At 35.7% G+C, this 20,475-nt stretch overlaps 7 protein-coding genes across 8 annotated transcripts; 3 read left to right on the top strand and 4 right to left on the bottom strand.

Moving 5' to 3' along the window:
- Positions 1-1,867: 1,867 nt before the first annotated feature.
- LOC107186023 (abl interactor 2) lies at positions 1,868-4,616 on the bottom strand. Of its 2 annotated transcripts, none has more exons than XM_015573816.1 (4): positions 3,901-4,539; positions 3,475-3,804; positions 3,135-3,392; positions 1,868-2,351 (listed from the first exon to the last, which is right to left on the bottom strand). In XM_015573816.1, exons 1-4 carry the CDS (start codon positions 4,514-4,516, stop codon positions 2,320-2,322), a joined length of 1,236 nt encoding a protein of 411 aa, XP_015429302.1. In that variant the 5' UTR covers positions 4,517-4,539; the 3' UTR covers positions 1,868-2,319. The 2 variants fall into 2 exon arrangements, with proteins under 2 accessions (XP_015429302.1, XP_015429303.1); XM_015573817.1 differs by lacking the exon at positions 1,868-2,351 and adding an exon at positions 2,823-3,063 and having other exon boundaries at positions 3,901-4,616.
- A 1,341-nt stretch (positions 4,617-5,957) lies between these two features.
- On the top strand, positions 5,958-7,585 carry LOC107186022 (TELO2-interacting protein 2-like). The gene is made up of 5 exons (XM_015573815.1): positions 5,958-6,494; positions 6,557-6,685; positions 6,761-6,922; positions 6,993-7,199; positions 7,268-7,585. Exons 1-5 carry the CDS (start codon positions 5,958-5,960, stop codon positions 7,535-7,537), a joined length of 1,305 nt encoding a protein of 434 aa, XP_015429301.1. The 3' UTR covers positions 7,538-7,585.
- A 910-nt stretch (positions 7,586-8,495) lies between these two features.
- Positions 8,496-10,471, top strand: LOC107186021 (probable cytochrome P450 304a1). Its single transcript, XM_015573813.1, has 6 exons — positions 8,496-8,586; positions 8,716-9,140; positions 9,212-9,481; positions 9,571-9,860; positions 9,964-10,220; positions 10,290-10,471. Exons 1-6 carry the CDS (start codon positions 8,496-8,498, stop codon positions 10,469-10,471), a joined length of 1,515 nt encoding a protein of 504 aa, XP_015429299.1.
- Positions 10,472-12,141: 1,670 nt separating this feature from the next.
- On the bottom strand, positions 12,142-13,404 carry LOC107186024 (signal peptidase complex catalytic subunit SEC11A). The gene is made up of 4 exons (XM_015573818.1): positions 13,282-13,404; positions 13,070-13,179; positions 12,586-12,735; positions 12,142-12,499 (listed from the first exon to the last, which is right to left on the bottom strand). Exons 1-4 carry the CDS (start codon positions 13,327-13,329, stop codon positions 12,265-12,267), a joined length of 543 nt encoding a protein of 180 aa, XP_015429304.1. The 5' UTR covers positions 13,330-13,404; the 3' UTR covers positions 12,142-12,264.
- A 226-nt stretch (positions 13,405-13,630) lies between these two features.
- LOC107185928 (centromere-associated protein E-like) lies at positions 13,631-14,744 on the bottom strand. The gene is made up of 3 exons (XM_015573705.1): positions 14,449-14,744; positions 14,171-14,385; positions 13,631-14,097 (listed from the first exon to the last, which is right to left on the bottom strand). The coding sequence occupies exons 1-3, from the start codon at positions 14,742-14,744 to the stop codon at positions 13,631-13,633; spliced, it is 978 nt and encodes a 325-aa protein (XP_015429191.1).
- Positions 14,745-15,252: 508 nt separating this feature from the next.
- On the top strand, positions 15,253-16,796 carry LOC107185996 (ELMO domain-containing protein 2). Its single transcript, XM_015573783.1, has 2 exons — positions 15,253-15,305; positions 15,857-16,796. The coding sequence occupies exons 1-2, from the start codon at positions 15,262-15,264 to the stop codon at positions 16,752-16,754; spliced, it is 942 nt and encodes a 313-aa protein (XP_015429269.1). The 5' UTR covers positions 15,253-15,261; the 3' UTR covers positions 16,755-16,796.
- Positions 16,797-17,365: 569 nt separating this feature from the next.
- Positions 17,366-19,327, bottom strand: LOC107185988. The gene is made up of 6 exons (XM_015573772.1): positions 19,100-19,327; positions 18,666-18,851; positions 18,469-18,607; positions 18,235-18,396; positions 18,004-18,129; positions 17,366-17,672 (listed from the first exon to the last, which is right to left on the bottom strand). Exons 1-6 carry the CDS (start codon positions 19,227-19,229, stop codon positions 17,525-17,527), a joined length of 891 nt encoding a protein of 296 aa, XP_015429258.1. The 5' UTR covers positions 19,230-19,327; the 3' UTR covers positions 17,366-17,524.
- Between the last annotated feature and the right edge of the window lie 1,148 nt (positions 19,328-20,475).

Genomic DNA, 20,475 nt, shown 5'->3' with positions numbered 1-20,475 from the left:
CGTCATCAACGTTTTTCGTGCGCGATTTACACGACGGAATCAGGAAGAGGGAAGCCTCTCGGTTCCCATGGATATTATTACATGGAGAAACTGGCGAAATCATCGTGGATCTATGTTTAATATCTACAGGGTGTCCAACCTAACGAGAGCACCCTTTAGTACCTAACTTGCTTTTGATTTGTAGAAAATTTATTTGAATAAACAATTCCGCAATCGTAGCTATTTTATTATTTAAATCTACTCCCATACATTTGTGGAATTTTTCGTACTCAGGGTCGCATGAAGGTCAGAATATTACAAGTCATTGGATTGATCATGATCTCAATTATTACGCCACGCTGATAAAAATATGTAGTCCCGGTTTAAAGAAAACACATCGATGAGCTTAAAATTTCGAAAAATATCACTTTGAAAAAAATGTTTGCTTATCATAGTATTTCCTCCTTTTAGCCGAATAATACTAATCCCCTTACATTTTTTTGCATCTTCAAAAACAAGTAAGATGTTCAAGGTGCTCGCGTTAAGGTGGGACACCGTGTATATCAGAGATATTTAGTCTACGTTTCAGAGAAATGAATATACTGCAGTGAAAAGAAATCCGCTGAATAAACACTGTAGTTGCAATCATCTCGGGAAATAACAAATTCAATAACGAATCGGTTTCGCTCGTCTCTGTGCTTGTTAACTTAGCGCGAGAAGGCCGCGTGTTTGAATTGGTGAATTTTTAATCGACGCGACGGTTTGAACGTAAACGGTGAGAAAAAAGTGGATATCGCAATGTGTATTATGGAGAGTGAATGATAATAAAAAAGATAACGTTCGTTCACCCCCTACCCCCCTTGACACACTATCTTATTTTCACGCGACCCCTTTAGACGTGATATACGAGGACAGCTTTTCCGAGCTGTTCTCAAAACTGTGCCCTGTTTTCATCCTGCTTGTTGTACGTACGCGACGAAAATGGAAAAATTCACGAAGATCCTAGATATATGAGACCCGCGAAACGGTCCTCTTCTCCCTTTTCCCTCCCGCCCTACCCCTCGACACGCCCGAGAACGAATCTTTCGCGGTGAGAATTTGCGTACGTAACTGGTGCAAAACTGGATCCCGGGGGTGTCATTACCGGCTTAAAAGAGAGAACGTTTGCAGCGAGGAACTGGTCCCCGCGCTGTGCTTCTTATTCGTTTACGAGCGGAAAAATCTCCACGGTTTACGTCTGGGGAAATAATTTAGCCCCGCCACTGAACCGGATTGCAAAAGGAATCTCACGTGAAGCGAACGCATTTTAAAGTGGTTTCGCCCTGTAATCCCTTCGTTTTCTCCGCGGAGTCTCCTAAAGATTAAAATAATACCCGGAATCTGCAAGCCGTAATTTTTTCCAGCAAAATGGTGGATTAATGTTTCGAATCAATAACTCGAGATTATTCTAGGAAACTACGATGGGAATACTAAAAAAAAGTAAAATTCGTTCCATTAAATGCAAATGTCGGTTCACGTCAAAGAGAATCATGGATTTGCATAAGTGCAATTGCAAACTCAGAATTACCTACATCGAAAATCTAGAGCAAAAGAATTGACAGAAAAAAACATCATTACGTATTATAACACATCACTCAATTGCATCCCTCATTCACGCAACACTGCTTACACAAGAATAACTCTGACTTGCATTGCAATTACGTTTTATTTGTTTATAAATACAATCGTATTAGTACATTCACTTACGTTCTTTATCGCTAAATGAATGACCACGCACACACCCTTAAAAGTTCTGCGACGATCTTAAAAAAATCTGATCTCCCATCTCCTGTGATCGATTTCCCCTTTTTTCGTTTTATCTCTATTAAAATCCCTACACCGGCAGTAATAGCAAAGTGTGTAATTCTCTTGTGGAAACGAGCCTCTTATTGTCTATGCAAGCATCTCGGAGCGTATAAAGGGAAATTTAAAGTACATCAACGAAGGAAACGAGGGAGGGACACGACCAACGCGTTACCTAGCCAATTACACGGTACTTATATCTGGCTTAATAGAGTGCTAATGACTTAATTAGCGCCGCACAATGTACGAATATTATGCCAGTTCTCTTAGCTCCGTGCGGCTGAGCACACTTTGCGGTAGCTAGTTAAATGAAATCATTGCCTCCTAAATGATACATATATTAATTGACTGTATTATGAATACACTACGGACTGCCATAACGAGCAGGACTGTGGAAGGATCTTTGCAGTTCAAGGATTAGTTCTGCGCTTTATTTCTAGAGAAACGAAACACTGTAGTAAATATACACACTATTAACTAATCTAAAATAAACTTATACTAAGCATCTCGGTCTGGACGCCGTTCGATTCCTGAAAGCAATTTATATTACACACTTGCGTTCAAAATAAGGCGCTGGGATTCTTGTTAACAGGACGTTTGGTATTTTGATTACACGTTAGCCAACTTCGCTAACGCCCCGTTCGATTACATCTAAAGTATATAAATACAGCTAAGTGCTGGTGTATTGCATAATAGAATATCTGTTACACATATCCTTATCCTTACATACGTATATAAATACGATCCACTCAGAATCGAGATAAAATAATATTCACCGAACGAAATACTGTTTACCAAAAAATACACTTTCTCATATCAGTACGAAGATTAGTTTGATTTTTCAAAAAAACTCGCGTGATTCACGAGATTTTTAGGAAGAGTCTGTAAATTACAGTGTTATTGTGTTGCACCGTTCTGCATGGATAGACACCGGTATTAATACTACGCTTATTAAAGTACTAAATAAGACCAAGCTAACACCAGAAATCCATATCCCTTAAAATTCCCAGCCTCTCTGTAAAGACTGGATGCATCGTGTACAAGTTTGATATATTTAAATTAAAAGCTAGTGAACTTATTAAACACAGGGTTCTACGTAATTTCCGGGGAACAAGCCCGTTATACCATCCATGACTCCCTCCCACCACCCATCATCGTTCTTTTTTAATACGTAAATTACAGAGCTTTCCTGGAAACTCAATTCATCTTCTTTGTCAGCGTAATAATCGTAAATTGCAACCACTAAAAGTATAACATTCCATTGTGTTTCTTAAGTAAAGACTGGGCACGTAAATAACGAAACTATCACATACCTTTTTCGATGTAATTCTTAGGCACCCATCCAGGTAAATCTTCCTCGTCTGGCACAATGGGCATAATAGCACCACTGGACTGCATAGGTCTACCAAACTGTGGGTGTTCCTCCTGTTCAGGTGGCGGAGGCGGCGGTAGTGGTGGACTACTTGCACCGCTACTTCGACTGATTTGATGCGACAGTCTGTGTGGCAAAGTGTGGTGACCACCATATTCTGCCATGTCACCTGTTATACTAACCAATGGTGAAGGTGGTGCTAGAATCACACATTGAACAATATGACCACCTAATCCTTGGTATTACAATTTAACGTCGATTAATGAAAAACAAATGCTTACGGGGCATACTGTTATGCTGTTCCTGGGCGTATCCTGCTGTCACACTAGGTGGTGCAGGTGGTGGTGTTTGAGGATGGCTTTGCAGTGGATGAACTGTTCCCACCTGAGGTGGTGAAGTGTGTTGAGTTACAGTGTTTGGGTGTGCATTGTGATTAGTATTATGAGTCATATGAGAAGTGGTGTGGGCATGTAGAGGTAAGGTACTATAACCAGGTCCACGTTCCCTTCTAGGATGACCCAATGGATAATTAGGGGCATAATGACTAGGAACTTGAGGTGGAGCCACAGCAGGTGGTGTCCGATATTCTCGTGATCCTTTGCTCAATGTTCCTGCACAGGAGAAATTAGTCTTTAACACAGAAGAAGAGATTAGCAAGACCTAACGGTACATGTAAAATACAGATGCTCTGCCCATCTTGTATATACCAGTTCTGACTGTCTGAGGAGGGGTAGGTGGTTTTGTGGTAGGTGCCGGTCCTACCATAGCAGCAACCAATCCAGAACCAGTGGAGGCAGCACCTAAACTCTGCACACTGCCCTGACTACCACCACGTTGCTTACTCCTAGGAGTACCACTGCTGCGTACTCCATGCCCAACATCATCCAAGATAGTATAGTCAATACTCTTTCTTACATATTTAATTGGTTTCTCAGGAATTGCTGGTGCAATAATTTTATACTGGCGTACAGTGATCTTATTTGCTGTTAAAACACCTATTTCTCTTCTAGCTACTTTCTCTTTATGTATCATAACTGTCTGAGCAATGTGATTCATTTGGCTCTCCATTTCGGCTAATTGTGATGTTTGCAAATCCAGCAATTGTAAAAAATTATAAGCCAGAGTATTGATTTGGTAAGCCACACTGGCTAATGATTGAGTTGTGAAATTTTTAGTTTCTTCCAAAGCTATTCTTTTATTTTCTGCTTGAAAATAATTTGCTTCGCAATAATCTGCAACCCGCTCCAGATTTATATGATTGTCGGCAAGGTTACTTCTTCCCTCAGGAATTTCCTGACCAAGAAATGCTGCAAGCTCAGCCATGACTTCAGAGTCACTCCCTACACCCGATGAAACACCATATGAACCTGATCCTTCAAACACCAACAGTGAAAACAGATGAGAATTTTCAAATGTTTTACAAGATAAGCACGATCTTAATGAAAGGTGCCCAACTCCACCAGTCGCAATTTTCTGCCATCTTACTCTAAAAATTTAATTGAGTTTCTAACAGGGATGGTGGTTGAGAATCTCTACTCATGTAATTTTTTCGAGAAAACTATCAAAGCGTACGACATTCCCTGCATTCCTCCGCAGAATAACCATCCATGAAACAAAATGCAAAGTGAATTCGATAAAACAATACACAAATAACAACAAACCACAAAAAAATTCGAATGATTCTAAAGAGTGAGGTTATGTAACTCTTATAATCTCCGTGCAACGTGTTAAAAACTAAAAAAGTGAATGTTTAAATGCAATTTTGTAAAGTTTAATTCGCTCAAAGAAAGATGTAAATAATAGGAAGCACAAAAACCATTGAAAGGGCGGTGTCTTACTGGCAGGAAGCAAGATGGTGGCGGAACTCATACAACATACATATAACGGACTCTATCTCGTCCAGAATGAAATAAATGACACTCATAAATTATATAAAAGAATAGAAAATGAACTAACGGTACTCAGCCATATCGTAACTACCAGCTACTACACCTTCATTAATTCATAATTACCAAGCCTCTGGAAATTAGAAAGAACACACCGATCACGGTTTAAGTGAAAGGCGACGCGACACTCAACGCACGATGAAAGAAACACATACAGGATACGGGTACACTACGAGACGGAGTGTATTAATGTTTTTTCACGGATACGATGCCATTGTACCCGAATTTCGCGAAATTTCAAGCACTATAATGAAAACCGCACGAAAAACATGTTAACCTACGTGAACGAAAAACACAGACGGCGCGCATCAAAGAGAAGGAACCTTCTTTACAGAATCACAGCCCGTTCTGAGTAAGGAAAGATGACAGATACTTCGAGACTCGTGCGGGTTGTATCGATTATACTTTCGAGGCATCGAATAATATTACAAAATACAGCAATTACGTTGTAAATTTGCAAGATATCTAGAGTGGCGAAGAATATTTCGATGGCTGTTGTTGCTCCGAAAATATAAAATGCTCCGATAAATCGAGATTTTCATTGAATTGTCACATGCTCGAGCACGCATAACACTCGGTACCTTCAGCCGTTGTTCAGAGCTCAGAACATTCGAAGTAAAACGGGTCGTGAATAACATCTACGCTAATTGTTCCTTCTTAATGGAGAGCGTAACGTTCGAACGAAGTGTTGTCTTTCATTTCGGAAAATGACAGTTTCGATGCATACGCCTAAATCCAACAGATCATTACAGAAAAGTTGATTCGCGAAGCAGCGATCGTTATCTCCTGCAGAGACTTTATTGCGAGCACTTCGCAAAATGAATGATCTTCTACAAGAGCTTGAGGCTCTGAAAATTTCGGGAGACTTTTCCGAGGGAGGATTATGGGCGGCGTGCATTGATCTGATCGAAAAGACTTACGTTCCTGGGAAAACGATCGGTGCCAGCCGTCCATGCGAGGAGAAAGATTTCAGAGAGTACAGACAAATAGTGGATAGGAATTTGCGAAACATTAGGTCTATGCTTTATCATATTGTTCATAATCGCAATGAGGGGAATGTGCATATAGATGTGAATGCATCGGCTGTTAGAACTTTTACCGTTAAATTATTGTTGCTTGTTGGGGAGCACCACGAGAAAAATATTTGGAACACAGCAGAATCTGTGTCCACCTCCAAAGATTTATTGAGCGGTATCTTGGAATTGTATAAATGTCAGAGCATTACTCAGTTTTTAATGGAACAACACAATTTTACCACAACAATATTAACATTAAGACCCAAACTATTGAAAGATACTTGGAAATATTATCCAGCAGCTGTAGCATGTTATAAATGGATTTTATATCAAACAGAGGTTCGTATCATTTGATGCACAAAACTTTGATTGGATATTAAAATTTATATTTTATCCCTCAGAAACCAGCTTTATACAATCATATGGGTGATGTTCTTCCCACAGCTTTAATAATTGTTGATGACTATATGGCAGAAAATGTGGTGATAGGTCTTGAATGCTTATGCCAAATTGTTCAGCATTTTCATTTGGTAAAAATCAATCTTATATGAATTATTTGCTATTCATTATGTTTCATTGCTCACTGATATAATTTGCATGTCTAGAAAAAGGTATTAATAGACACTGGATATGCCAAAGTAATATTTCATGCTTTAGAGCGTTTAACTCATCAGAGAGAACCAAAATATGTGATATTGGTATATTTGTGTATATCAAGTTTGTTAGCTACTATGGAACATTGGGATAACACATTAAATGTCTTTGAAGTAAGGTTTCTTCCAGTTGAAATATATATTGATTTACATGTGTACCTTATAATACTATGCATTATTACAGTGGACACAGCGTGATGATGTTCTAGCTATTCTATTAGATAACATGGAATTTGAGCAAAATGTAGAGCTCAGACATGTTTATATGCTGAGCTTGCCCCAACTTTTAACTAACATTGGTTGCGCAAAATGGTGTGAAAGATTAACCAGAATATTGTCTGAATATTGTGAACACCATACAGATCTTAGGACGTTAAAGGCAACACTGGAGGTACATGATTTAACATGTAATTTTATTACATCCATTACCTATACTATAAATTAAATATACTTTTTCAGACAGCCAAGACATTCCTATTGATGTTTCATTTAAGGGTTGCAGCTCACTGTGTACCTTTGTACACAGCACTTTTAAAATTGCACTTTGATTTAACAGAAACACCAGTATTTGACAAAGGAATAATTCAAAATTTGGAGGACTGTATTTGCTTATTATACAAATTGTCCCCAAATATAGGTTGTGCAGTGATGAAGGATGACCGAATGCGTTCAGTGATAAAAAATAGTCTGCAAGTAGTATGCCTAGGTGATACCAAATATTTCGAGTGAATGAATTATATAGGTCTGTTTTAGAATCAAAACCAACAAATTGTATGGGCCACATTATTTAAAAGAAAAAGATATTATTTTTTGTAGTTTCTTAGGATATGATACAATAAAATACAATGAATAGTACTTAGATATCTTATTTGTGATTTAATAAATAAATGTATAGCACTTTGTATTGTAAAATAAAGATTTTTGTTAGAATATGTTTTAATGAAAACTATCTCTCATGTCTCAAATTAAACGATAAAAGGTGTTTTTATTTTATAACTAAACTAATAATAAACTAACGATAATACACATGATTATCAAATCTTTCCTGAGATGATCACATAGGTACATCTTTATCGTTTCTATTTCCTGTCGCAATTATAAGGTATAAACAAAACAAAAATCTGTTTTTTTTATTTAAAACTAAACTAATTATAACAAAAATTGTAACTGAATTCGTTCACATTCACTTGTTCTATGTGACAATAATTAATTTCGTCATTATAATTTTGCGTAACATTGACACGTTGAATGCCGTAGGATTTTCGTGCATTTCAGCCATAGCGTGGAGGTGAAATTTTCGTTACACAGAGTGTAGAAGAATAAAATGTTATCTAAAATTATTAAAGTCAACAATGTTATGATACTTTTGGCATTTAGTTTGTGGAAGTTTACCGATTTATGGTCCAATATTAATAATATCGAAAAGTATACTCCCTAGAGTGAGGGTGACCGATGACTCCCATGACATTCAACGTGTTAAGAGCAATTGTAAAGGATATTTTTTTTTTGATAAAAACATTCGACTTTGTACGAGTAGATAAGGGGAAGAATTTATCTTTCAACGAGCACAATGTAGGCGCCTGTTTTTATGCTCATGTTCAACGTGTTACTGTTTCGACGACTACTAAGGGGCGAAGATATTTGTGTCGAGAATTAGTTCGTACTCCGTATTAGTATTATCGCGAGAATGTCGCCTATCTTAATTGTAATATTACTTTTGATCATAGGATATAAGTTTTACAAATTTATCACGTGTGTACCACCAAATTCACCGCCATGTAAGTGCTATTTCACTTAAACAGTAGTGGGCATGATTCTTTTATTTATTTAATCACTAAATGTATCCTCACAATTTTGTTTCTAGAGTTCGAACGTTTTTCTTAAATTTTTTCATTTATTCGTAACAGGCATACCACGTATTCCATTCGCAGGATCATATTGGCATTTACTATGGGGCAATTACCAATATCCTCATAAAACAATTCGTTATTACGCAGACAAGTTGAAATCAAAAGTTTTAACATGTTACTTAGGCCCTTTTTATTGCGTTGTCGCGAACGACTATAAGAGTATTAAAGAAATCTACGTGAAAGAAGAATTTAGCGGCAGGCTAACCGAGGTGGACATTCTAAAGGCGAGAGCTTTTGGAAAGACACTTGGCATCTTCTTCACTGAGGGTTTATTTTGGCAACAGCAAAGACGATTCGCGCTTCGCAACACGAGGGATTTTGGATTCGGCAGACGACAAGACAAATACGAGAGAGACATGATGGAAGAAGTTAAACTACTCATCGATATGTTGAAGGATGGCCCCATTAACGACCATGAAAAGGTGTTTGCCAATAGATTGATTTTAAGAATGGTTACTCTCGAGGTAGAACAATCAACGATATATTTTTGCAGACATTTTTGAAGAAGGGTCAAGCTTACTTCCCGGACATCTTGTTCCCGTACTCTGCGAACAGTATATGGAACATAATGTTTGGTGACAGATTTGATCGTTGCGAACATCATAAAACGAGATTTCTTTGCGAAAGTGCTATGCTTTTCCAACGAGCGGGCGACACTAGCGGAGGGGCAATTTTCCAGCGGCCATTCTTGAAGTATTTCGGGAATATGTTTGGGTATACTGACATCCTGAAAAACCATTATCGTATGGTGGACTTCATCAAGGTATTATACTTCACTGAAAATCTACATTTTTCTATGTTGCGTATAATTTTTGTAACGTCGTCGTGAATCACGGCTCGTGATGACTGTAGGAATATGTAGAAATGGAGAAAGACTCGCATTCTATCGACAGGGACAGGGGGATGGTAGACAGATACCTAACGGAAATGAAGCAACGAAGTGAGATGTCTAACTTTACGGATGAACAACTTATTATGACGTTAGTGGATTTCATGTTTCCATCATTGTCAGCGATGCCAAGTGCCATTGTGCACTGTTTAAAATCGGTGATGCACAATTCGAAAGTAACGAAGAAAATACAGGATGAAATAGACAGAGTGGTCGGGACCGGAAGACTCGTGAATTGGGATGATAGGAAGAAGTATGACGTCGATACACGTTCAAATATGATCGAAACGAATGCAAAAATTTGGTTTTATTGAACGAAAATGACGTTTGAACCTTCTATTCTTTTTTTTTCTTAGTTTACCATATACCGAAGCAACCATACGAGAGTCTTTCCGATACGAAACACTGACACCATTTGGTATACTTCATAAGTCGTTGAGAGATGGAACCCTTTGCGGTTATAACATTCCCAAGAATACGGTACTAATCGCGAATTTGAGTGGAATGCATAGCGATCCAGATCTATGGGGCGATCCTGAGAATTTCAGACCGGAAAGATTTCTCAAAGAAGACGGCGGATTGGGCAAAGATTTCACGTTTCCATTTGGATTTGGTACGCACAAAAATTTTGGTTGATGAAAACACCCTGGTTTAGTTTTCTAATTAAACCGTCTTGTTACAGGGCAACGCGTATGCGCCGGTGAAACGTTCGCAAGATACAATATTTTCGAAGCGTTTGCTGCATTAATGCAGAACTTCAATTTCTCGTTCGTTGAGGGAGAACCTACGGGACTAGACGACAAGTTACCCGGTTTGATCGTCACCCCCAAGGAAACGTGGATTCGATTTGAACCACGTCGTTAGTATACATACAAGTACAACATTTAATGAATGAAATGTGTAAGTTGATATATAATATATTTACATAATATTCAGTACTTACAATAATTGAAACAATCAAGTTTCAACTGGAACAAAAACGAATACAGTTAATGTAGGATCGATGACATTGTTCGTTTTAACATCTAAAAAATGTCAGACGTAAAATTCTTCGTGATTGTAACATTATTATTTACGTACCGTACTATGTACTAATCTGATGATATTCGATTACATGAACACTAGTTATGCTAATGAAACTAAATCATGTCAACGTTATCTTATGTGCAACATGTATTAATAAACGTTTGTAATGGTAGTAAAAGATAGTAACAATATGCGCATTAAGCGCAGTTATCATATTTACAAAATAAATTGCATAAAACTGGACCAATAGTTCTCCACTTGAACAGGTGTTTATCAATCAATATAATCATTGTAGTAAACAATGACTCAAAGGTGAAGTATTCCTACATATTACACACGTTGCAACTGGTCTATCTATCCCGAGTGCGTATTATGTTCTAAATTAAACGAATTTTTTATTTCCTACCAACAAAGTTGATATTCTCGTATCACTAATACTATACAAGGATTGGATGGAAGTAACACATCATACATAATTCATATGCTACACATTTATTTTATAATTTGAGACAGCCAGAGATAGAAATTACATCGCATTTGGACTAAGTATAGTTAACACAAAAAAGGTTTTCGGATTAGTTGCTAATAAACAAGTATTATTATTTATACATACTTGTGGTCTAGAAATTTTGTACCTACTTAGAATATTCGGTGACTGTTAAATAAAAAATATTATGTACAGATATTGCCGTGATGGAGAAGAAAGGGAAGATGATCTTACTCTGATGTGCAGTAAAAATTAAAAACTTACTTAAATATATACACTTTATTGTTAATCTTCCCAAATTTCCCATGTCTTCTTTCTCTCTTTATACAGAGTGCTTATAGATTTTTTGTGTTAAATATTCAATGCCATTAAAAGTAATTGAAAGTTCAGTCACTCTTCACATACCATTACAGTGACCTTTAAACTTTAAGTATCTAGTGTATGAGAAATAATTTGGCCCTAAAAACTCCAATTTGGATTTCATCATATCCTGTTTGTATTATTGTTGTGCTGACAAGTCATAAACCAGTAATCACGATAAAAATAAACTTGAAATATGATTACATGCAAAAAATTTATATAAAAATCACTTACAATAATGTAATATTGTTATAGGAATATAATTCAATTACTACAATTTAGATACTAATACTACGTAATCATCGAAGGAAGGCATTACATATGTAATAAGGAAACAACTGTAAGTTTATTATTAAATCTAGCAAAAATATTATAAATATAAAGTACTTCTATATTGTTAAATTAATTAAGTTACTGAATTTCAGCAAAACAACAATAGTATTATTTATGACTCAAAATGTTTGTACGTTTAATTTTGTCAGTGATGATACAACATTGTCTTTAAATATAATATAAAAGTACTGGAGCTGTACATGCAGACCTTAATATTTTCATATTATTATTGTAAATATGTAGATATTTGTGCAAAACTGTTGCATCACTGACTCCTTGCATACAAAAGGTTCCACAAATGGTATGAAATCAAAAAGACATAAAATCACATTGTACATAGCTCCATGTGTGTATTTGAATAATCAATTAGCATTTAATTTTACAATGCATTTTTCTTTCGATAGATGTTCAATGGCAGTCTATTTCATACAATTTCCTATACGAAATATACTTATTCCCTGTGTATGAAAATATACAACCCCAAACATATTAATACTGCATATTTAAATTTGGGGTACTCATTCATGTATATAGTAACCATTCCCACGTAAGGCAAAAAGCCCCTTGCTTTACCAACAACATCTGTATGTGTTAGCCATAACTGACCTGCTGCATATAAACCTCTATCATCAACAGAGTTATTATCACCTTTCGTCAGAAATTTAACAGTATTATTTTGATCACCCCTAAAATGCATTAATTTTTGTTCAGTAACTTGGCTTAAATCTATATTGCCTTATAGGCTTATCCTTAACATTTAACTAATACTTACTTTTCATGTAGCTTAAGTACTCTGTGTACAATTGGAATATCCCTACCCTCAACTTTAAAGACAACAATTTCTCCTACCCTGACTGGTTCATCTTGGTAATTGGTTAAAAATAATAAATCCCCCCTGTGAAATGCTGGCTCCATACTACCACTATAACATTCAGGTATAAATGCATAAGGATAATCCATTAGAACTAACTTATAGACTACTCCAATGAAATGAATAAATACTTTAAACCTATTCCCATAAATTCAATGGCGGAAAGTAATTGTTACTCGTCTTGTATAATAATTTCAACCATATAAATAATATCAATGTATTATAACCGAAATATACAGTCATAATAAAAAATATACGCAAATGTGGCATAACATGTAATAAATTTAATGCAAAAAATCAATAAGGTTGATTTGCGAAAGACAAATGTATTCGCGCGTAGTACACGACAGAAAGCTTAAGTTAAAAAGGTTAAGTTTTCAAATACCTGAGAACTACCACGATAGGGCTTTCGCTGCCTGTTACGACCATCAAACCTTTCCATATCATCAAGGCAGAGGAAACGATCATGCCAAAACTTAGTCCTTGATACAGAAACTGTAAATAAAAATCGAAAACCGTTGTCACCCTCCATTCGACCGACCATATGTGCTTCCTCGCCAGAACCTGTAGAGACTGACCTTAAAAAAATATATTTACCTGCCGTTTATTCATTCGCCGCACATCGTCAAATATAGACTGCAACATGGTTACGACCGTTCTTCCCAAGAATTACGACAAGCAACTAAACAAAACAGTTTCGAACTACGTTTCACTTGAACACAACCGGCAAACAACCAGTCGTATCACCAGATCACCACGTCACGTAAACAATAAACAAGGAACAGTGGAACAGCTCAACCGGACGGAACGTTCCAAATTTTACGTATGAACCAAGAAACTTATATGTACGAACTCAAAGGATTTACATAAGTTTTAATCTGGTTTGGATAAGATTATAATAAAAACATAGTAAAAGTTTGATATATTAATAACTAGAAAAAGAAACTTAAGGCTGCGCGTAACATCTATCTCTTTTCGTCAGATCTTCTGATGTAAATTTGGCAACGAATATTTCAGGCGCCATATTGACTTCCGCGTCGAAGTTTTGAAAGTTATGGCGGGAATGCGCGTCCTTATCGAAAATGGTACCCGTCAGCGCATCGGCGCGAAATTCGTAGGTCTTGATCGTGTCACCGTGATTTTTCTCCTCGGTGTACCATTGCGATACCATTTCCTTAAGCGGTTGAAGCGTGCTCGCGTTTTGTTGTACCTTTTCCAGCTCCTCGTTGCATAATCGTTCTATATCAATTAATTTTTGCTTATATATGTTCGCAATTGATTTCCAACAAGCGTTGTAACGTATTTCAGCTTGGTTGAACGAATTCATATCCTGATATTTAGCCAATCTTTTCTCGTACTCGAGTATTGTAAGCTCTGTAAATGTGTCATCAGAGCTAAGATCGAAAATATTCCCTGTAACATGAACCACATTGAATTTCACCCCTTTTTAAGAGAACAATATTTTAACATAGGCAACTAATGTCACCTAAATGATTAGATAAAGGTGATTCCGTAGCGTAAGCGGCAGCCGCTGCACGTGCAGCTGCAGTTGCTTCCTGCAAAGCCAACGCATTGCCCTTCTCGCGTAATAATTGTAACTCTTCTCTCTCCTTTCGCCATAATTCTACTTCTCTTTTTAGGTCTTCTTTGAGGCTGTTCATAATCTGGCGAAGTGACTCTATCCGTTCCCGAAGAATGTAACTAATAATTGAAATATCAATGTATAATATTAGTGAAAAGATTATAACGTTTTGCATGTCTAACTTTCTGTCCTCGTGATCATCCTCTAACGGTAGAACATCATCTACGATTATCGATGCGTCCTCTGGTTGTTCGAGAACGGCTGACAATTTTTCCACAGAATCTTCGTTTTCAAAGGTGAGTTCGCAAGCCGGAAGTACACGTCGGAGATCTAACGTTAACTCGGGACTGGTTCTAGCATTTTCGTTTTGCTCTTCATCTCGTAATTCTTTGTTCTTATTGTCAATGTTCTGAGAACTATCGCTATTGATCGAACAGTGTGCCGAGTGTTCTGGTAAAGACACTTGTTCATTCTCCATTTATAAGATTTGTGTCTCCTTTACTACAAAGTGAGATTTAAGAAAGTGGGTTGAACGTCTTCGGCATTTAAAAAGCTACCTGAAAGTGGTTCTATTCGTGTTCAATTTTATACAATAACGACACTGCTTTGTTTCATGTGTATATTTTATCAGGCTAGGTACCATATTTTTAAATATAATACCCGTTTAGTAGTATTCAGAGCGAGTTTATTAAAATAAAGTTACTCGCAATACAAGATTTTGCACGGGATACATTTGATCTTCATTTTGTAATTCATATACTAAGGGAAATGACTTCCATTAAATATTTAATTAGTTCATAAACTGGACTATATGTTAACACTTGACACATAATTCAATTTGCGCTTTGTAAACATGACACAACCAGCAAGGTATATTCAAGGTGAAGCTGTAATTAGCTAAAGAAGACGTTCTAATAATTAGTGTTAAGAGGAACGTTGGAAACATCTGTAATTTTTCATTAATTTCATCAATCATTGAGATATAATTGCCTTTAATGTGTGGCTCGAAAAGTAAATCATTTAATTCGGCACAAAACAGGTATGTGTGATATTGGTATGTAGGTATATTGAACTTTGGTACAGGATGGCGATGGTGAGTGACCTCTTCTACTGTCAGTACTGCGTTAGTTTAGCTGTTTAGTTGCTTAATATTGATCTTGCTCTGGTGAAAAGAAATGCTGCAGGAAATCGATGATTTCCTCATAGCGTAACTTAGAAACAGTGAGTTTGTTGTCCAAGAAAAAACTCCGCATACGAAGTTAGTTCTCATTCAACAGACTTAACATTTCTGCCATGTATGCTGGTTATTATGGCACAGGTTATGTGCATTGTACTTTGAACGTAACGCTGAACAACCGGGAAACGTTTTGTTCAACGAAATACGCATCAAGACGTTCATTTGTGTTGTTAAACAATCAGATATTTCCAGACTAATGGAAACTACACTTAATCAAATATAATGATAGAAAGAGGTTAATCATAATTTGGATTTAAAAAAATCATTTTTCCGGATACTACCTTGTATCAAGGTTCTTAATTAACAAAAAGCATGTTTATGCAACTTTGGTCAATAGTCTGCTGGTATTTCAGACCTATTATAAAATGGTTGTTACATCAAACAACACAAATGTGTGAACTTCAGAGGATATGCTATGGAGAACCATCTGGTGCACGAAGAACTCTAGGTGTAGAGGAATCTCTTAAGTTATCCAGAAATGCTAATATCAAGACCCTTGTGGCCCATTTGAATGATCTAGCTGAACAATGTGCAATTACTACTAAAACGGAACGTAAAATATTAGAAGAAGCAATTAAGACAGTGTTGGTGACTAAAAAGATAAATCCAACTGCTCATCCAGACTTTGCGAGGTCATTTGGCAAATGTGTAGAGCTAATTTGGGGCTATAAACAGCTTTGTGTAACATGTGAGGAGCTTAGAAAAACGCCTTATGATACTGAAAATCCTCAGCATGAGTTGCTGTTGTTAAAATTATGGAACTCTTTAATGCCTTATGAGCCTTTAGATGCTAGAGTTACAAAGCAGTGGCAAGAGATTGGCTTTCAGGGTGATGACCCAAAAACAGATTTTCGTGGAATGGGAATTCTGGGATTGGAAAATTTGGTTTATTTTGCACAAGAATATCCCAGCGCTGCAACACATGTATTATCTCATTCTACACACCCACGTTATGGTTATGCATTCGCTATAGTTGGTATAAATTTAACAAGCATGGCTTTGCGTTTATTGAAGGATGGAACTGCCAAGACCCATATTTATAATTCCTCAAAAACTTTGCCATCAATTCGTGCCTTTCACCAATTTTACTGTTACCTCTTCTATGAATTTGATGGGTTCTGGATAGATTCTAAACCAAGTAATATGATGGAATTCTCATCTATACAAGAAAAATTTGAAAATAGTATCAGAATGGCATTAGCTGACCCATCTATAGTCTTTAGGATAAATATATCAATCGACAATGTTTAATAGACATGCAATATTTTCTGTCGATAAGACCAAAAATATCACACAGGGAATAAATATAATTTTAAATAATGCACAAAACTAATTTCTGTAATATATGTTGCACAGAATATTTTGTGAGTGATTATGAGAACTATTGAGAATGTAAGAAATAAAACTAAAATTAACAACTGCTCTTCGGGTCATTATGTTACAGGACTATACAAAGAACCTACTGCATTTAACATTATATTTGTACTTTATTTTTCTACTGGCTTATCAACAAAAACGATAAAGGAATGCATGTACCTAATGAATGTGAAAGTGACACAAATTTATTCCTTTAGTACAGATAGAGTAAAATATCACGAATATTTATAATGCCTAAATAAATATATTGCTTTCAATCTGACTGTATTTAATTATCATATCATGATTGATAAATATTTTGACACTTTTTAGCAACAATTTTTATTCAAGAATATTTATTGTAAAACATAAAAAATATTTCTGTTAAAAAATTAATCATAACTATTATACAGACTATTTTATATGAAATAAAACAAAATGTAGATAAATATACACAAATTCATATTTTTTTGTACATATTATGGGTACTGAACATACTTGTGGTATTATAAAAATTTATTGTAACTAAAGTGAATTTGTCAGAAATTCAAGTGACTTAATTTTTTTGTTTAATTTATCCATCTGCTTTTTGTGCTTTTATACAACATTGTACTTACGAATAGTTTGGCACAGTACCCATAACATTTGTTTAGTACATAAAATTATTAATCTTTCTTTTGAGGCATATCAGTTTTGCGCCTAAATTGAGAAGCTACCGAAATTATAATAAATACACCGATAGTAATACTGCCGAGCTTCATGATCCATGGATTTTCACGAAGAGCGTTAGCAATCATTTGTACAAAATCATCACTGAAATAGCAATTATTGTTCGTAATAATATGTTCACGTATATCGTCCAAAACGATGTTAGGCTTGAAATACATGAGCGTTTATCATGATACATATACGTAACTAATAATATACAATGCAAGTTGCGTAACTGAAACATCGATACGTCATATCCGACACCTTGTGCGTCGCAAACGATATTATATCATGAAAACATAATTATTAATTATTTTCTTATCTTTCTACGTTTTTACTTTCAATGCAACCAGATGTGTGTGATTCGTAAATATTGCAATACGAGGAGTACAAAACGCTCGTGTATTTAATGTATTAAAAAGGTATTCAGACTTACAATGGGCTTTGTGGTACAGGGACAGCTTCAGCACGCGCATTTCTATACCATTCTTTGGCGAATAATACGAACGCGTTAATATCGTATTTTGGGATTTGATAGCGATACATTTTACCATGTCTGAAGCTAGAAGTACACAATAAATGATTACATAAAGTAATATGTATTTGTAATTCTGACTCTCCTCATCTCAATTTCACTTCTTTCATTTATTAAATTTTATGTACTTACAATATAAATGCAGGAGTTTCATATATATTAAACCTCCTAGCTGTGGATGCTCCACTTGTATATTTGTTAATCCTTGCTACATTGACCCTGTGTTTAAGCTTTGCACCCACAGCCTCCCATCTAGCAGACATTCGAGCACATTCCGAACAATCTGTACTGTAACTGTTTTCACAAAAGTATATAGTAGATACTGATAAAGTAAAATATGCTAGGCTCCCAAAAAGTAAAACTTACAACATAACAAACCAGTCTCCAGTTGTAGCCCCACTACTTGCTTGAGTTAAATGCTCAAATGTATCATCTGTTAACTCCTTTACTGTGGGCTCCTTATTTTCAGTAAACATAGATAAGATCTCCTCATCATTTAATGGTCCTTTAAAGGAAATCAAATAAAAGTCTATAATCTAAGGGAAACATTTTCTATTTTTTACCATCATAGAGTAAAGGTATTCCATATCTAAAGAAAACAAGTACAGGTTCCTCATCTGGGCTATAAAGTTCACGGAGATGGCTGTCTACAACCTTGACAACCCAAGCAAAGAGAGAGTCCACCAGATCCTCTCTCAAATGAATCATTTCATTCTCAAAATTCGTGCATGTCTCGCAGTCTTTTTTTGCTGAAAATAATGCATACATATTATAATTGGTAAATTAACAAACATTTATGATAGTCACATGGTCAATTGAAATGACTGCAACTGTTACACCAAATCTTATATTAATAAAATAAAACTGGTCGATTGTTTTAATAGAAACATTTAATCCTCTTAAGCGTATGCGAGTGTTCCGAACAGTGAGTAGCTTTTGAGGGATGGTTGCAGTCACGAAAAGGAGGAAACGTCGTCAGACACGAATAAAAACTTACTGAAGAGTACGACGACATATTTCTCGGTTCCTATAAGATTTGTAAGTTCTCCGTCACTTACTGTCTCAAGACTAGCAGAGTGAACAACAGAGACGCTACATACTGCCAGAAGATATATTATTCCTAACATTTTGCACCAAATCAATCAACAATATTGGGCAAAACAGTTTCACAGTTCTCAGTCAAGTGCAGTCAAATGGTACACGTCAGAGGTTACCGTCTTTGATTTTACTTGATACATCGGCTATCAAAATAGTTGTTCACCCCACTCCGACAACCCAAGAGTTACCCAAAATGAGAACTTTCTCGTACGACCATGATATTCAATGGTAAGTACATGTATAACGAAAAATACAAAACAGTTAAGTAAATTGCGATTAAATTTTTTTTTTAATGTTGTCAAATTGTTTTTTGAATCCTTCTAAAACAAAGTTATGCATAAACAATTGTCACGTGTGAGGTTTTCGTTCAATATTTAATTTTTTATGTAGGATGACCGACGAGATGCATATAGAATAGATTTTGTATCATCACTTATCATCACTTAACATCTTATGGGACCGATGGAACTAGAGATGGCGTGCAAAATCACTAATGGTGATTTATCACAGTGATCGCCGAATCACGATCACGGTCGTGATTTAACTTCATTCACGACCGTGATTGCAATTTTTTTATCTTGAGTGAATTTGCTCACTGCGATCGTAAGTCCTTGATCTTTAAACAGAAAAACGTATTCAATATAATTTTACGATGAATTACATTACTATTCGTGTTTGTAAAAATCAGTAAAAAAAACAAGAAATTCTAAAAAAATGATTTGCTAGGTAACACGTAGATTATAATTTATAATCATTAATTTATTCATTATTCTTCATTGTTTCTAAGTATTCTTTTACTTTATACGATATAATCACCGACTAGGTATAGAATAGACCTATCATCCAATGCTTTTTTTCTGTCTCACGTTCATAGGGCTACGTAACCCTGTTACCATTTTAGTATCAATACCCGACGTTACCGATAAAGCATGAATTCTGAGTATTATTAGCACAAATGAAGTGTTCTATATTCCATTCATATTGCGTGTATCTATATGATTTCACGGGAATAAAAATATCCGATGCTTCAGTTTAAGGTTAAAGGATAAGTATGACAGTCATGAAACATGAAACGGAAAAGTATATATTTTTTCACTTAACTACAAGACAATTTATTCTAAACGCATCGTTAATGGACATTTTATTAATATTACTTTTTACATGTTCTTGTTTTATTCGTTTTTATATCTTGCCTTACATTTGTATATTTGTAACAGATAAATTCAGAATAGATGCAGTTTCATAAATAGTTTCTAAAATCTACCTTTTGGCCGG

This window comes from Dufourea novaeangliae, unplaced genomic scaffold, assembly GCF_001272555.1.
Source record: "Dufourea novaeangliae isolate 0120121106 unplaced genomic scaffold, ASM127255v1 scaffold54, whole genome shotgun sequence".
In the NCBI taxonomy this organism is placed as follows: Eukaryota; Metazoa; Arthropoda; class Insecta; order Hymenoptera; family Halictidae; genus Dufourea; species Dufourea novaeangliae.
This window is presented reverse-complemented; position numbering and strand designations above follow the sequence as displayed.

Excerpts from the sequence above, each read along its gene's own strand:
- LOC107186023 (XM_015573817.1), bottom strand. The coding sequence starts at position 4,516 with ATGGCTGAGCTTGCAGCATTTCTTGGTCAGGAAATTCCTGAGGGAAGA. Across the intron at positions 3,805-3,900 it reads TCCTCAGACAGTCAGAACTG|GAACATTGAGCAAAGGATCA; the intron begins GTATATACAAGA and ends TCTCCTGTGCAG. Across the intron at positions 3,064-3,134 it reads TAAGAATTACATCGAAAAAG|TGGTTGCAATTTACGATTAT; the intron begins GTATGTGATAGT and ends TTATACTTTTAG.
- LOC107186022 (XM_015573815.1), top strand. The coding sequence starts at position 5,958 with ATGAATGATCTTCTACAAGAGCTTGAGGCTCTGAAAATTTCGGGAGAC. Across the intron at positions 6,686-6,760 it reads TTGTTCAGCATTTTCATTTG|AAAAAGGTATTAATAGACAC; the intron begins GTAAAAATCAAT and ends TTGCATGTCTAG. Across the intron at positions 7,200-7,267 it reads CGTTAAAGGCAACACTGGAG|ACAGCCAAGACATTCCTATT; the intron begins GTACATGATTTA and ends ATACTTTTTCAG.
- LOC107186021 (XM_015573813.1), top strand. The coding sequence starts at position 8,496 with ATGTCGCCTATCTTAATTGTAATATTACTTTTGATCATAGGATATAAG. Across the intron at positions 8,587-8,715 it reads ACCACCAAATTCACCGCCAT|GCATACCACGTATTCCATTC; the intron begins GTAAGTGCTATT and ends TATTCGTAACAG. Across the intron at positions 10,221-10,289 it reads CACGTTTCCATTTGGATTTG|GGCAACGCGTATGCGCCGGT; the intron begins GTACGCACAAAA and ends GTCTTGTTACAG.
- LOC107186024 (XM_015573818.1), bottom strand. The coding sequence starts at position 13,329 with ATGTTGCAGTCTATATTTGACGATGTGCGGCGAATGAATAAACGGCAG. Across the intron at positions 13,180-13,281 it reads GGCGAATGAATAAACGGCAG|TTTCTGTATCAAGGACTAAG; the intron begins GTAAATATATTT and ends TTTTATTTACAG. Across the intron at positions 12,736-13,069 it reads CCTATCGTGGTAGTTCTCAG|TGGTAGTATGGAGCCAGCAT; the intron begins GTATTTGAAAAC and ends TGAATGTTATAG.
- LOC107185928 (XM_015573705.1), bottom strand. The coding sequence starts at position 14,744 with ATGGAGAATGAACAAGTGTCTTTACCAGAACACTCGGCACACTGTTCG. Across the intron at positions 14,386-14,448 it reads GATGATCACGAGGACAGAAA|TTACATTCTTCGGGAACGGA; the intron begins GTTAGACATGCA and ends TTCAATTATTAG. Across the intron at positions 14,098-14,170 it reads ACCTTTATCTAATCATTTAG|GGAATATTTTCGATCTTAGC; the intron begins GTGACATTAGTT and ends TTCATGTTACAG.
- LOC107185996 (XM_015573783.1), top strand. The coding sequence starts at position 15,262 with ATGTGTGGCTCGAAAAGTAAATCATTTAATTCGGCACAAAACAG. Across the intron at positions 15,306-15,856 it reads TTTAATTCGGCACAAAACAG|ACCTATTATAAAATGGTTGT; the intron begins GTATGTGTGATA and ends CTGGTATTTCAG.
- LOC107185988 (XM_015573772.1), bottom strand. The coding sequence starts at position 19,229 with ATGTTAGGAATAATATATCTTCTGGCAGTATGTAGCGTCTCTGTTGTT. Across the intron at positions 18,130-18,234 it reads GAAACTCCTGCATTTATATT|CTTCAGACATGGTAAAATGT; the intron begins GTAAGTACATAA and ends GTGTACTTCTAG. Across the intron at positions 17,673-18,003 it reads CCTGTACCACAAAGCCCATT|TGATGATTTTGTACAAATGA; the intron begins GTAAGTCTGAAT and ends TTGCTATTTCAG.